The 15,000-nt window shown below is 39.2% G+C and overlaps 1 protein-coding gene across 3 annotated transcripts in view; it reads right to left on the bottom strand.

Annotated features, from left to right (window-relative positions):
* The window catches only part of LOC138054459 (dystrophin-like), a 20,872-nt gene that overhangs the window by 5,757 nt on the left and 115 nt on the right, over positions 1-15,000 (bottom strand). For 2 of the 3 annotated variants that reach the window (XM_068900900.1, XM_068900902.1), the window contains exons 1-15: positions 14,819-15,000; positions 12,496-12,557; positions 11,449-11,625; positions 10,115-10,207; positions 9,170-9,252; positions 8,958-9,041; positions 7,574-7,689; positions 7,028-7,164; positions 6,276-6,485; positions 5,255-5,374; positions 3,505-3,636; positions 2,581-2,732; positions 1,962-2,103; positions 1,030-1,211; positions 798-942 (exon numbers count right to left, since the gene is read on the bottom strand). The exon at positions 14,819-15,000 is cut by the window's right edge and continues 115 nt beyond it. In XM_068900900.1, the coding sequence (XP_068757001.1) occupies positions 798-942; positions 1,030-1,211; positions 1,962-2,103; positions 2,581-2,732; positions 3,505-3,636; positions 5,255-5,374; positions 6,276-6,485; positions 7,028-7,164; positions 7,574-7,689; positions 8,958-9,041; positions 9,170-9,252; positions 10,115-10,207; positions 11,449-11,625; positions 12,496-12,557; positions 14,819-14,852 (1,869 nt within the window). In that variant the 5' untranslated portion in view covers positions 14,853-15,000. Of the gene's footprint in view, positions 1-797; positions 943-1,029; positions 1,212-1,961; positions 2,104-2,580; positions 2,733-3,504; positions 3,637-5,254; positions 5,375-6,275; positions 6,486-7,027; positions 7,165-7,573; positions 7,690-8,957; positions 9,042-9,169; positions 9,253-10,114; positions 10,208-11,439; positions 11,626-12,495; positions 12,558-14,818 lie in introns of all 3 variants that reach the window. The other variant, XM_068900901.1, reaches the window with a different exon arrangement.

The raw sequence follows: 15,000 nt of genomic DNA, 5'->3' as shown, positions 1-15,000 counted from the left end.
TAGCGGTATGTTTTTTTTTTAAATATTTGACCAAAAAGAAGGTTGCCGCGAATGAACGTTCTCAAAAGAGGTTGCTTTTTTGTAAGATGGCGAAATTGGGCAAGAATTAAGAAAATGAACGAAAGAGTTTTAAAGATTCCGAATCAGTGTATGAGCACGAAAATTTGGTTTTATTAATCGACTTGATAAAGGCAAATTAACCACGGTAAGAAAGATTTTCGAGCTGACGTTTCGAGCGTTACGGAATCACGCTTTTCATTCAATTAATTTACTTTTCGTGTGTTCTTATCACCATGGTTACACTAATGGTAAAGCTTTGAAATGATAATGGAGCTCAATTCCCGGAGCTTTAGTTGGGGACACCAACATGGCCGCCGTTTTTGTTTGGAGACACCAACATGGCCGCCGTTTTTGTTTGGGGACACCAACATGGCCGCCGTTTTTGTTTGGGGACACCAACATGGCCGCCGTTTTTGTTTGGGGACACCAACATGGCCGCCGTGACATCACGTGAAAACACTCTATTACCCACTAACACCCCTCCCTCAATTCCTCAATTTGCTTTGACGAAGTGCTAGGTCTCGAAAAGTTAGCTCGAAAATCTTTCTTACGATGGTTAGCTTACCTTTATCAATTAATTAAAACTTTTGATAAAAGCAAATTCTTGGGGTTTTACTCCCCACCTACGCAAAACAGCACTTTGTTTAGAAACTAACTCTTTCTTGTACAGTGTATGAAAAATGCTGAGAAATTGGAGAAATCCGATCTCTTTTAAAAATAAACCGCAGACCGCAAACCTGATGATCGGCGACTTGTTGCCTTACGCCCTTGTGTGTTGGCTCTATGACGTCGTCAAGTGCCATCCGGGACTCTGCACGCAGCAGCCAATCATTCATCCGCTCCAAGTGTTGATTGAGTAAAATTATATAAAGGTCAAACAATCTGTGGAAGGAGCGAAAAGAGCGAGTTTAAGCATTCAAGTGCACATCAACGAAGATTATGCTATGGTCAGGGAAGAATGAGTCGCACCTGTCGTATTCTGTGTTAATATTTGCCTCAAGCCTTTTCAGTTTGGCCTCTGTGGCATCCATTGTGTCGTTGAAGTAATCTTCCTGTGGCTTGTCAAACTGTTTCTCAGTAATTAACCCCTTTCCTTCCTCCAGGATATCATATAATTTGGATTCGACAGATTCCAACTGAAAGAGCACTTCCTAAATGAGGAAAAGTTTATTTTATTATGTGAACATTACACGAGCAGCACAGTGAATCCTATGTTGCATTTGAATAGGACCAAAAGGTATTGTCTTGTTTGTGTCACCGCCAATCCCGTTAGAATTTACTTTTTGGCCCTGAATCTCATTTTATGTGACTGCAAATGGAGATACATATATTTAGTATCACCCAACTAGTCGACTAATGCAAATGCTGCATTTTGATTGGCTACAGTACTAGAGGACTATTAGTAATAGTCATCGAGTAGCGAAAAGCGTGACGCTTTTTTTCGTTTTATTCCCAAATAAATATATTTTCAACTTGCATTTGCTAACTTTATTATTGCCTTTTCTGTCCGACTAGTTGGGTGATACTAAAACAATTAGACCGTTCGCCCTTAAGGGCCACGGGTCTAATTGTTAAATAGTGACCACTCCTCGAGGGGCCTTTTCAAGGCAAATGAAACGAACAAAACGGAACGACAACTTCGTTTAAAAATCGCAACCGGCCAGAGGCAAACCAGTTAGCTATTTACAAATGCAGCCGAGAAGTACTACCGGGATAAAATACAACAGTGGTCAGAACGGGTCTTGAACCCGTGATCTCCGGATCTTAAAGGTAAGTGCCCTACCAACCAGGCCTCACTACCTCCTATGATACTAACATATTCACTGGCGCTAAGCCCGTAACATGCATAGGTACTATTTGTTGTTTTGGCATAAAAGAACATCATTCGTTAATAAATTTACTTTGTGATGATCCAAAGCACTCTTAGTAGTGTTTAAGTCCATCAGATCTTTGTCTGAGTGTTTTAAGCTGTGTTCCAGTTCAAACAAACTCTGATCCACAGCGTCAAGCTCCTGCCTCAGATAATTCATGCAATCGGGAGAGCTTTTGGAGGTAAAAGAAGATAAAATATATCTGATTAATAGACTGGCTTGGTCATTCATACTATGTTGGGAATTACCTGTACCAAAAAATCTCTCGAAATTTGTGAAACCGTGACAACAACAACAACAACAACAACAACAAAAGCAGAAGACTAGCTTAAATGTGTATGTTATTCTTCATTTTTTTTAGATTTTACTATAATACCTTGAAAATGACCTCGAAGAGGTCGAAAAGTCTTTCTTTCATAGCGCTATTTTTTTATTTAAAGGCTATAAATGAAACCAAGCGCTTATACGCACGACAAATCATCATTAACTATCATATGAATTAGTATAGAAAACAAAAAAGAGGGAAAAACTAAAATAATTTTCTCGGACGGATTACAATGAAAGTAAGTTGGCATGCATTGAAATGCGAAAAAAGAAATAAGCAAATTTCGTGTTTTTGCTTGAGGACTTACTGCTGCACTTTACTAACCTTGAATGGGAGGAACCGTTTGTGTGAGATTGAAAATATTGAACTGGGCCATTATCTTCCTCATCCTTTGCAATATCCTCCTCAGTAACTGAATCAGTTTCATTTGGCTCATCAGATAGTTCTGTGTTCTTTTCAGTCGATATCAACAAACTCTTGGATAAATCAACATGACAAATTTAATTTTCGCAACCTAACAGAGGTATCTTTATCATCAAGTTTGTTGTACTCGCCTAGACAAATGTACGACCTGAGAAATTCGTTAAAACACGATTATGAACGATAATTCGTGACTGAAAAAAGATTATTACATTCACGGTACAAGACATTTTTTCTTCCCCCACGATAAACTTAACCCCGTGAGTGCTCGTAAGGGACTGCCTTTCTTATGATATGTATTGGAACACGAGCACATGTGTTGCCCAAGGGCCCAAATGAAAGAGGCCTTGTACAGGATCTCTGGATACCGTACAAGAGCATCTTACCTCTTCTGTTAAACCTCGCTGCTTTTGAGATACTTCAGAAGGCAGTGCGGGACAAAGATGACAGCTTTTTATGACATATTTCTCTCTTGCCGCAGCTCATTTCCCCTCTCGTTTAATAAATCGTTTGCGAGTGATATATAATCTGCAGGGGATTTACCCTATATTCCTACCCTTGGTGGGTACATTACTTATTTTATCATGGTTGAAAATATTTTGAGCCGGTACATCGGCAAAGATCATTTTTATGTCTGTCAAACAACGACAGGATGTTCAAAGAGCAGAAAAGTGATGCATGAGACCTTGAGTGAGCGTGTTACGGCCAATGACAGGCAAAACATGCTTCACGCGTTTTCTGCACAAAGCGGCGATTGTTTACATTGGGTCAAGATCGACTTATTTGGGCTTTACGACATTCAAATGAAAACTGCTGTATCCCACATACTCGTGTTTTATCTTCTTTGTTTTGCTTGTCTTCTTTCTTGTCCTCCGAAAATTCTTCGCTGTCGTCATCTTCATTGTCATTTACTTCTTTCATCGTTAGACTTGTTTCTCTTTCTGACGGAAATTCTTGAGCCTAAAAACAGACCGAAAAGTTATCCGGTGCAAAAATACAAAGAAGTGTCGTATTTACTAAAAAGGGCTCAGGTCTCAGTCATTTTATGCTCTGGATACTGACGGTAAGGTTTAGCATCTGTGAATACCATCGTGACCGTCTATGAGCAAACAAGACCGTCGTCTCAATGCGCTCGGTCCGCACGCCATGACCTCGGGCCGTCCTAGGGAGTTTAAGAAACGACGACGGCTACGGCAACGACAACTCCATAAAGCAAGAATGTTATTGGTTGAAAGAACTTAAATGATCGTGCTGCACGTGCGGCACGCATTTTTGAACATTTCTCAGCCGTACTCGTCAAAACTACTACGTGAAATGACCACATTTATGGCTTTGACGACAACGTGGACAAACTACCTTGAATCTTTCAGTCTCACTCTTTACTTAAAATCTGTCCGTACCAATCCAGTTTTAGGATATTTCGCCCATATTGAATAATATAAACAAGATGAAATAGTCATGAAATACTTAGAATAGCTCAAACTTGTATTTTGAAGTGAAGTTTTCGTCGCCGTAGCCGTCGTGGTTTCTTAAACTCCCTAATAAATACATGATACTGGTATTTCCCTCTATATCAGAGGATGTAGCGTGAACGTTGGGACTTTATCTTCCTCGTCCTTTAAATAAAAAAAGATGGTACCGACCAGGATAGTCTTTGGATTTTTAGTTTATAAGTAACTATTATCACTTGCAATTGCCATTAGAACTGTCATTTTCAGCCGAGTCTTTTAAAAGTCGTTTAAAAATCCTCGTGTCACTTCTCATCTATTCAAAGCCAAAAGAAGGAAAACCTGCACTTCGGGTGAATTATTCGAATCTTAGCCCCGACTCATGAAGAGCTTAATTTGCTTTCTGTGATTGTTAACTCATTGGATTACTTGCGTCATTGCATCGCGCTAGATTAAAAATCGTTCTAGATTAATCCAGAAATGTAAAAAATAATAAATGTGCACCCTGCGTCTTGTTAAAACACTAATTAGGGAGCTTACGAAACGAGGACGACGACGGCTTCGAGGACTTCATCTAAAAATACGAGTTCGCGTTATTCATATCACTACGAAACTATTTCATGTCGTTTCGCGTCAAAAATGTGTAGTAACTGTCGGGGAATTAAACTGGTATGAGTCGGTTGGAAGCGTAGAAAGAGAACTGAAAATTCATCGTCATGTGCTAACGCCCTCCACAGAACCTTGAATTTGGTCATTTCACGTCGTCATTTAGGAGATGACGGCAAATAAATGTACCAAAATGTAAAGCGCACGTGCAGAGCGTGCAGAGCCATTTTTTTTGCTCACTAAACCTATTGTTTTGTAGCGTCGTCGTTGCCGTCGGCGTCGTCGTTTCGTAAGCTCCCTATTGTCACAAATCTCCATCTCTCAGTGTGTGATATCTTCAGATGTGAATTTGCTGCTTTTAATTGAACAAAAACGCCATCCTACAGCAATCGCGGGCAGCACAAACAAGTAAGAAAAGCAAAGCAAAACTATTATTACGCGAAAACCAGAAGCAACAAAGACAAGAAATGCAAACGAGAATATTTCTATGCATCCACAGAGCATGCTGATTTATTATTGGATACCTTATCTCCGTCTGATTCTTTCGATGTTGAAAATATTGGACTAAAAGTATCCGATAAACTTGAACTTCTCGATGAAAGTGGGTTGGGTATTCGAAATGGTGACACCACAAGAGCTCGTTTCTGAAAACAGAAAGGTTAAATCACTAAAGTTGGAAGAAATGTAGTAACTGGTCGCCATTATTGGAAAATAAGAACGAGTAGGTGAATTGTCTTGATGTTGCGCCGTGTTTGTGTGAATGATTTACTAATCAGTGTTTCAGTTTAAATTTATGTTTTTCAATCAGTGGTAAAGAATGCCCTTATGTACTCGACGTTTCTAGGTCAATGCTTAAACGTTAAGTTTCAACGTACTTTGCACATGCTCGGCAAGAAACCGCTCCTTATCCCTTATCCCTTGCAGGGATGGCGCAGTGGTAAGAGCACTCGCTTCCCACCAATGTGGCCCGGGTTCGATTCCCAGACTTGGCATCATATGTAGCCAAGGTAACCTATTATTACAATTATGACCTCACCTTGTTTGGTGAGCCGTAAAAATCTCGAACAAAAATGTATTTTTCAACTGGACACACTCTATCCACACGGAATCGATGAACGCCTCTCATTCCATTAATATTTTCACAAATTCACGTCATCCTGTTTCCACCACTAGCAAAGCTCCTTCGCACACATATAAACCTACAACAACCACAATTCCCCTATTCGCTCCGACGAAGGGCTAACGCTCGAAACGTCAGCTTTCCAAATCTTTCATGGTGGTTATTCGACCTTTATTAACTCGTTTGATAAAATCAATTTCTGTTGTTTCATATGGTACCATAACATTGCTATTACGTGATACATTGTTGCAGCGCCAATCGTTCTAAAGACAGTTGAAACTGGTTTGAAACTGGTTTGAGCCACATTAAAACTATTGTTGAACGATAAACTCTACTTATATAATCTGTTATACGTCTTTGACCAATTAAAAATCTGCAGTATTACTCTGTGTAGGATCGTTTTTCAGTATCTACGTTACTTTCACCTCTTGAATATGAATGCTTTGTGGAAAACCGGAAATATGAAGTATTCTGTCTTCTCCAGCGTCTTTGACGGATGTGGCGTCATGAAATACGTCATTGCTCTTTTGGTCACGGGTGTAGGTGGTGATGGATTGAAACTGATCATGCTGAGTGGTGCTTGATGATTGCGATGTTTGCTGATGTGACGTTATTGTCTTCAATTCATATTCAACCTAGAATACGAATTGAAATACTCCAGAGAAGTCTTATTGATGACAGCGTGCAAGGCGAAATTAATTAAATAAACTTCTTTCTATTTGTTTAAGAGACACACAAGTGACGCATAAAAAGTAGAACATTGATTTCTGACACACATAACCTCGTAATTCCTGCAATTGATTCGGTGTAACTACACATCAACAGATTAAAAGAAACACTTATCGGAACCTGAAAATAATCTTGGCTGAGGAACATTGACTTGACTGCAAAGATTTTGATCTTAGAAAAATAAGCACCTGAAGGCAGAAAGAGTTCTAACAACGTGTTTGAAAATTGAAAAGACTTTTAGAGGGTGGAAACTAACGAGGGCAGGAATTAAAGAATTCAAAACGCACTCAGAATACTTGATAGCAGTGTCACGGCGTCTTATTTGGTGTCTCTAATATATTGTAGCCAGGTTTCCACAGAATTCCGCGGCGATCATGAAATTGCATTGTATTGAACAAGTAATATTGAGTTGTAAGTTTGTTGTGAGGTGATTTATTGCCAAACTAACCTTCAGTGTGGGTTGTATTGCCTCTTCCTTCTCAGTTGTCACAATAGTTCTCTCTCCAGATCTGGAAACTTGATACAGGTATAAATACGATAGGAACAATGTGATCACCCTCTTATCCGGTATATCGGTGTTGAAATCTGGACAATAAAAGTCAGATGGGGCGGGGTTACCAGTGAGATCGATGTAAAATTGACTAAAAATAAAAATAATGTAAAACATAATGTTTTCTTAGCAGAGTTAGTTTTTGTCAATATAGGAGGGGGACATGCAAAAGCATTTATTTAAACAATAAAACAGTCCACACAATCATCTTTTCAATTTGGATCCCTCCGTCAAGAGGGCAAACAAATCATGAATGAGTATGGCAATTGTTTAACTTAACCCTTTTGAAATTTGCAAATATAGGTTTTCCGAATTTATTTTCGTAATCAAGATCAAACTCGCTATTATGATAAGAATTAAGCTGCATCAGTTGGGTTATTTCAATAAAGATTTTTTGTTGTAGTCTTCCTATGACTTTGTCGATCTTGCTCATGTAATGTTTACCTTCAGCCTTAAATAGAGACGGCACGTCATAGGTTGCACTTGCCAGGTCAAGAGCATGCGTAAGGCGTTTATTCACGCCCATTAAACAGATCGCCTCGATTTCAACCAAAGAAGGACTGAAAGATAAAAGATGTGGATATCCAAGTCATTTCACCGATCCAGGATTTTTAACATCTACATTGACGATCTTGAAAACAACATTGAAACCAACGTAAGGACATGTAAGTACGCTGACGATTACACCATCTACTCGTGCATACAACCTGATGACATCAGCCATATGCTGTACTGGATTCTGTGTGTGCATGGGTGGACGATAACAAGATGGCGATCAACTCAAAGAACTCAAGGATAAAGACACGCGGATCAACTTTCGTCAAACTTCAGAACCCCCAATGCTCCAAATCGGATCAACTACCGTCGAGAGAGTTCATCATTTCAAGCTGTTAGGAGTTTGGTTTCAAGATGATCTTAAATAGAACGCGCATGATGAGAACACTACCAAAAAATTTTCGAAGCGGATATTCTCCCTACGAGAGTGCAGAAGAGCGCGATTACCTACAGACATTGGCCTCAGTATCTATACCACCCTAATAAGACCCATCTTGGAATATGTGCTCCTGTATTGGAAGGAATTCCTTCCTACTGGAAAGACGAGGTGGAGCGTACCCAGAAAAGGTGTTTTAGACTCATTCGTTTCCCAACATACAGTCAGTTACCGTTCCTCGAGTCGAGAAGAAATGGAGCTACTACTCAAGAACGGAATAAGATCAGCAATGATAACAGCCACATGCACCCCCGGCCCTACCGGATTTTTACATTATATTATGTTAATTTAGTCGAGATGTCAACGGCAGAATGTCTTGTTCAGCGACAAAATTATTAACGCCGTTCATGATGAAGAGGGACAGATGGTAGAACCTTTAACTTTTAATTGCAAGAACAATGGTGGCCAGAATATCATGATCAGACCGGCAGTAACGGAACTAAAATATTGCATTAGTTCAGGCTGATATGACGTCGCTGCAGAATCAGTTTTATCCACGAGTCCAAGAGTAAGGCACTTCCCAACTGATCGCTAGTTTAAACGTAATTTTAACTTGCCTTGATGTCAACAAATGGGCACAGCTCTTGCTTCCCTGGGGGACTAGAGGTTTTATGGCTTGGTCGCTTTCACATAAGTTTCTTTCAAATTATATGTAGAGCCTGCGATGACCTTTTTAACTTTCATTTCAAGTGTCGATTTCCTTGCGCGTTTTTATTTTACCACTCGAAGCATAAACTTCACGTAATTGCACAGCATGATCTTTTCACCTAAAACAATAACAGTTTTCATTTTATTTTACTTCTAGCACCTTCTCGATCAACAGTTGGCTTAGCTTACTTGAAGGAGTGGAGAATCAAATTTAGCAGTAAGCCATCCGCCCAGCTGCTTGTTAGATCAGAAACATCTCTATTCTTACTGTTTCTGTCAAGGAATCAGAAACAAATCTGAATTAGAAGAATGTCAATCAATCAATCAATCAATCAATCAATCAATCAATCAATCAATCAATCCATTATCACACTTTTAAGATGGTCAAAATGACTCAATACCCTTTTATCTGCCCCTGACACCAGGCAATCAACTTTTTGTCCACACTGAAATCTTCAGGATCCGGTTTGATGGCTTCGTTTATCTGGACAAAACGTGAGGCGATTAGCACGACATTCGAAAGAGTGAATGGTTTTATTTAGTTCTTATTAACCGAGCGGGAGGTCTGTTTGGGAGAATCTTGACCGAGGTCGCCAGTACAGACCGAACGCAGTGAGGTCTGTACCAGCGATCGAGGTCAAGATTCTCCCATACAGACCGACCTAGCTCGGTTAATAAGAAGTTTACAAGAACAATTTAATTGGTTTAATGTAACTGGTTTGTACTAACTGACATTTTGTTTGCGAACGGCGATGAGCTGAACTTAATTCTGTCAAAGTTTGCTCGTCATCCTCTCTTTTGTCATCATGCTGTTTGGCACTTCCATAAATAAATATTGGTAGAAGAAAATACTCAATATTTTTGCATTTTAGTTTGCATCTTTTCACCCCAAAACATTACCCGTCTAGATGCCGGTCTAGATGGGAAAATCTAGACCGCGGTCAATATCGATTTTAGCCAATCAAATTCGTGAGTTTTGTAGTTCCCAGTCCTCGTGACACAGAGCCATATAATAATGTTAAATATAACATTGAAAACCACCGAAAAAACTTGCGCATGCATGAGCAACTGAAAAAGACACAAAAGAGTAGTATTGAAACCAAATCTGCGAGTGAGGTGCAAGTTAGCCAGAAAGAGTTGATCATCATAACAATCTTGCTGATATTTATGGTGCCAATTCAAATGACCTTGTTGACGAATTATAAGTCAAAATCATCATAGATCTAGGATCATGAGTTTTATTCCGAGAACAAAATTTATCGCATTGAATGAAGACCCTGCAATAGAAAGAACGTAAAAGCCCACCATTCAATGAGTGAACAAAATGTAAGTCTTGCATGATTTACCTGAAAACGCAGAATAATGCTCCACACCAAGACGAGAATAGCTTTTTCGTCTCCCGCTGTAATTTCACTGGCGATTATGCCTGTTGGTTTAACCTGGTGTCATAAAATCCAATATTAATTGCAAAATAATTTTGCAACAATCAATATTGCTTGCATTAAACAGCCCCCAGAAGAGCCATGAACAGTGCTTGTTAGGCACATAGCTTTAACACTAGGTTTAACTTTTCTTGCAGAATGACATACTATTCCAAAAGCGAGAACAAAATATGCAAATTTCATCTTAAGGTTTCAAGGAATAATGTAAGTGATAAGATCAAGATCCTCCACGTAAAAATCTTAAGGAAAAGCTTAAGTCGATTCGATTCGTAGAATTTATAAACATTATATTTTTTGGCTTTTCTTTGTTTAGTTCTGGCATCCTTAGCCTTCTAGATCTTTTGCTGATTTCGTGTTTCAAGTTGTGTAGTCGCGCACCCGTGTGTAACGGTGTGGTACCTGACCCTAATCAATTGGCTTTCCTATCTTTTTAGCCCTCTATATACGTACGCTTATTATGGGCAGCCTCTACTCTCTCCATATTTCATACAATCTCTCTCATGTTATCACTTGTAAATTGTCGGCTACGAATAAAGCTGTTGTTTTAATGGTGAACGTCACCCGTAGCAAAGGAGTTGGAGCTTTTCAACGTGCCAAGGGCAAAGAGAGTTTCGATTGTAATCATAACCATTAAAATTTTCTCAAATTTGAATTAAAACTAAAATATTCAAGCTTTGCATGAAAAGGTCAGCTCGTAAATTCGGCGGCGTTGAGTTTCGAGTCCTTTAGTTTCTTTAAAGTTTTCATTTTCAGGGGAAAAATCCGAAGAGATGCTATTTCCAAAGCTTACACCCAAACGTTACATCAAGCGAGCATTTCTCCCTTTTGCTCGACACAGAGAACGCAAAGCAATCGAAAACAAGTGATCGAAAGCGACGTTCTAGGTCGGACTTTCGAGCAAAAGAGAGACCGCTCGCAATCTACGTAGAAATAATTTATTTTGACAGTAAACAAGATGTGAGTCATTGGGTAACTGTCAATTAAGGGGCGAATACAAAGCTACATACAAAGTTGGAGGACAACTTCCTTTTTGCCTTCATCAGGCTCACTTCATCTTGTAGTACAAAATAATACAATTAACTGGATAACCTGCGATCAGACGTTTCATTTCTTGGGGTTGAGCTGTTTGAAAAAAAAAAGTCAATTTTGCCTTTTCATAGTCCCTCTGTCTCTTTTGCCCCCTCAAAAAGGAACGCCTACCGCAGGGTAGTTTACCGGACATTACTTACTAAACTAACATTGTAATGTAGTAGAAGGCGCATGACCTCTTGCACATTCCTAATTTGGTTAATTCGCTTACTGCATGGCTCAGCCCTGGTCACGTGAACCCCAAGAAGCACTTCGAGAAGCGAAATGAGCACCAGGCCATCTCTCAATTCACCAACAAAATCCGTAACTTCGATGCGAGGGTTCGCCTATTAGATTGGATCAAGAATTTCATAATATCAGACTAGTATGCCACAAGGTAGGAAATTTGCCTACAAGATAGAACAATTGTAAAACGGTTTGCGGGTTGATTTGATGCATTAAGTAACCATTTTGCCCATCAAAAAGACGATTATTTAAAATGTATTTTGAATTGATCATGTATTCGAAGTGTTCTCGGTTATGTCAAAAGAATATATTAAGGACTTGAAAAAATGCATCAGGCTGAAACAGTGAAAATAACGGTAGTTTCATTTTCGTAGACCAAGGAGGTTAAAGTCCGAAGTTTCGTAAGTTCGGATTGAGACCCGTTTAAACGTGACATCGTTTCTTCAATGAGTCTAAAAGTGGGTGAGCTCATCTGAATTTTTTTTCTCCAGCATCCTTCTAGAAGTGTCTATTCTTGCGAACTGACTTTCTCGGAAACTATTTCGAGAGATTCAGCAATCGATATGGGGGATCTGGGAGCGGCTATGCATTAACAAGAAACATCAGACAGAAATTTACGTTTTGCCAAAAATCAGGGAACTTCTTTGATTTCTAGCTAATTTCTCTAGTGTTATCTATACTGACATGTCGGACTCAAATCCTCTACAAGGAGAGAGAGAGAGAGAGAGGAAACGGGGGGGGGGGGGAGGGAGGGGGAGAGGGAGGGAGGGATAAGATAATTTACATATGACAAATAGCAGCCTGCCGTTTGACGTTTCCCGTGATTAAACGCGCCGCTAGGTCTCTCTATTGTCCTGGAGCGTTCACACCACAAGGGTGGCGGAAGAATGACGGAATGAACCCTTCAATGAATGCAACAAGCCCCTTCACCTGAATCATTAAACGTCAAGTTAAACCAGGTATGTCTATACCTTAGCCAGCTGCACGTTGATCCATTTAGTGCAGATTCTCTTGTGCCTTTTTATCTGGCCGGCTGCGGAGAGAAACAAAGACCAGAAACTTCTACGAACGTATACAGATTGGACTTATAATTACATAGGCGATCAGTACTGAAAATTCTCGGCGATCATTTGTTGCACTTGAGGTGATTATATACCACTTGTTAACCGAGAGTGAGGTCATTACAGGGAAATCTCAGACCGAGGCCTTGATGTATTGACCGAGCGATAGCCAGGTCAATCATCAAGGCCGAGGTCTGAGATTTCCCTGTAATGACCGAACGGACGAGGTTAATAAGTTATTTATTATATGGCCTTTTTTTTGGTCAGTTTGGCCTGTTCAGTTTGTCCTTTGGATGATAAAACTCGCTCTCGCTGTGGCTCTCTTCGTCGCTCATACTAAAGAAATATCTGTATGCTAGTTTTTCTTTCAATTATTGAAAATATAGTTGTACTTTGTCCATATTTTTTGTTGTTTTCGTCCACTCGCTCATAGCTTCAGTTCTCTCAACTCAAAAGAGCCGTCGAGCCGAGAAAAATTTTCATGTCCGGTGATTACAAGAAAATCTTGCCCGCTCAGGAGCCAATCAGAGCGCGCGTACTATTGTAGCCATATAATAATACGCGATGATCGCCTAAGCGGTTTTTTTCATTCGAGGTGACAGACGAAGAAATAAATTGTTTTAAAGAAAATGCATATTTTTCAAATAATCACCTATGTAATTATTATAAAACAATTATTCACTTCAGGCTAGGTGAATATCGATGACTAAAAACTGAGTCGATAAAACCTCAACTTTGTCTCGGTTTTTAGTCATCGATATTCAAATCGCCCTCAGCGAACTAATTGTTAAATATTCGTTCTCGCATGTATGCAACCTCATCGCCCATAAAGCAATGTGACTGAACACACAGAAAGAAAGGCACTCATAAGATATGTAGTATACGTGGAGTTTACGGAGTGCGACTTATTTCCAGTGCAACGAGGTAATAATTAGAAACACACACACTAGATCAGAAAAAGGGTCAGAGGCTAGGCTCATGCACAGAATGAAAACCAACCATCTCACTTCTCCCTTTAGCGTGATATCGCACCAACTCGACCGCAAAGCTTAACAATTGTGATTAAAATTAATTACGGAAACTATCGGAGAGTCCTACGCATCTCGTATTTTTGTGGCCGCGAGTCCCTGGTTCGATCTCCGTTTCCCCGCTGAATGTTTAATGCAGTCAAACCAAACCAGTATAAACATAAAAACCCAAATTTTTAATGTCTTATGGAAGGATTTTGTTTTTGGACCTGAATGCACGCGACAACATAATTATCTTAATTTATGATAATTTATTTTATACGCTTAACGTCAAAAACATTAGTCGAAATCCTTTAAATAGTTCACTTGTTTTCAATGAATGTGTGGTTTTGAAATATTCACTTAAACTTTATTTCGATGTTGCTCTACGGTGCAATAAATAATGATAAAAATATTCAAATTCATTTGTTTTGTCATTAATTTAAAATATAATTCTGCTCAGTTTGTAACAATATGAAATACTATGAATCATAACATCTTATCTTTTCTTTTCATAGTTCGTTTGATTAAAAGTCGAAGAGAACATAAAAACCAATAATCGAATCCTTGTTTGTTGAGGGGTCGTGGGTTGAGCTGCATGGTATGGAATGTATTGAAAACCGTGGCAAACATTTACAGTCAGAGGTCACTGTTTCAGTCGTCTAGAACAATACTTTCTGTCCATGATGGCGAGCAGAATAAATGGACTTTATTAAATGCTCGATTAATCCCGAACGGACAAAAGCGCCATTTTTTCCCATGTTCTATATATATATTGGCACCATTAAAATGTTCGAGGTAAAGACTACTAAACTTTGCTGAGGTCCTTTAGTAAGATGGCTACTGAATCTGGCGGATTCATAATTATCATCTTCAATGTCAATTTTTTTGCCTCCATAAGAAAAAAATATCATAAGATTAGGGTGTATAGCAATTACATCTCAATTGGAAGCACATCGACCTTTTGTGGTAAAACCTTCCAAGTTTGGGAGTGAGACACATAGAGGTGAATATCAAATAAACGTAGGAAACAGCATAACAAAATCCGGGAATCAGCGAGAATGGAATGATTAAGCAGTGCTTTACAAAACCGATCATTTCGAGATCAGAGTTCAGCGTGATTTCACACCAATTCGACCGCAAAGTCACTTAACAATTGTGGCAAATGGCGGTCATTAACTTCAGTCAAAGTACGGGTACATCACTATTGTGAAAATCAAGTTTACCTTCCAAGGGTATGTAGTCTTCATTCGTGGCCATTTTCTATCCTTTGCAAGTCAGCTTCCTCGCATTATCCGATTGTAAGATTATTGATAGCTACTTTCCCTCGAGGTTCGTGCAATTCAAAACTGTCGATCAGGGATTCTTAAATGAAGAACCTGACTCCATGTTTTTTTTACCCTTGTGA

Source organism: Montipora capricornis, chromosome 6, assembly GCF_036669925.1.
Source record: "Montipora capricornis isolate CH-2021 chromosome 6, ASM3666992v2, whole genome shotgun sequence".
Classification (NCBI taxonomy): domain Eukaryota; kingdom Metazoa; phylum Cnidaria; class Anthozoa; order Scleractinia; family Acroporidae; genus Montipora; species Montipora capricornis.
This window is presented reverse-complemented; position numbering and strand designations above follow the sequence as displayed.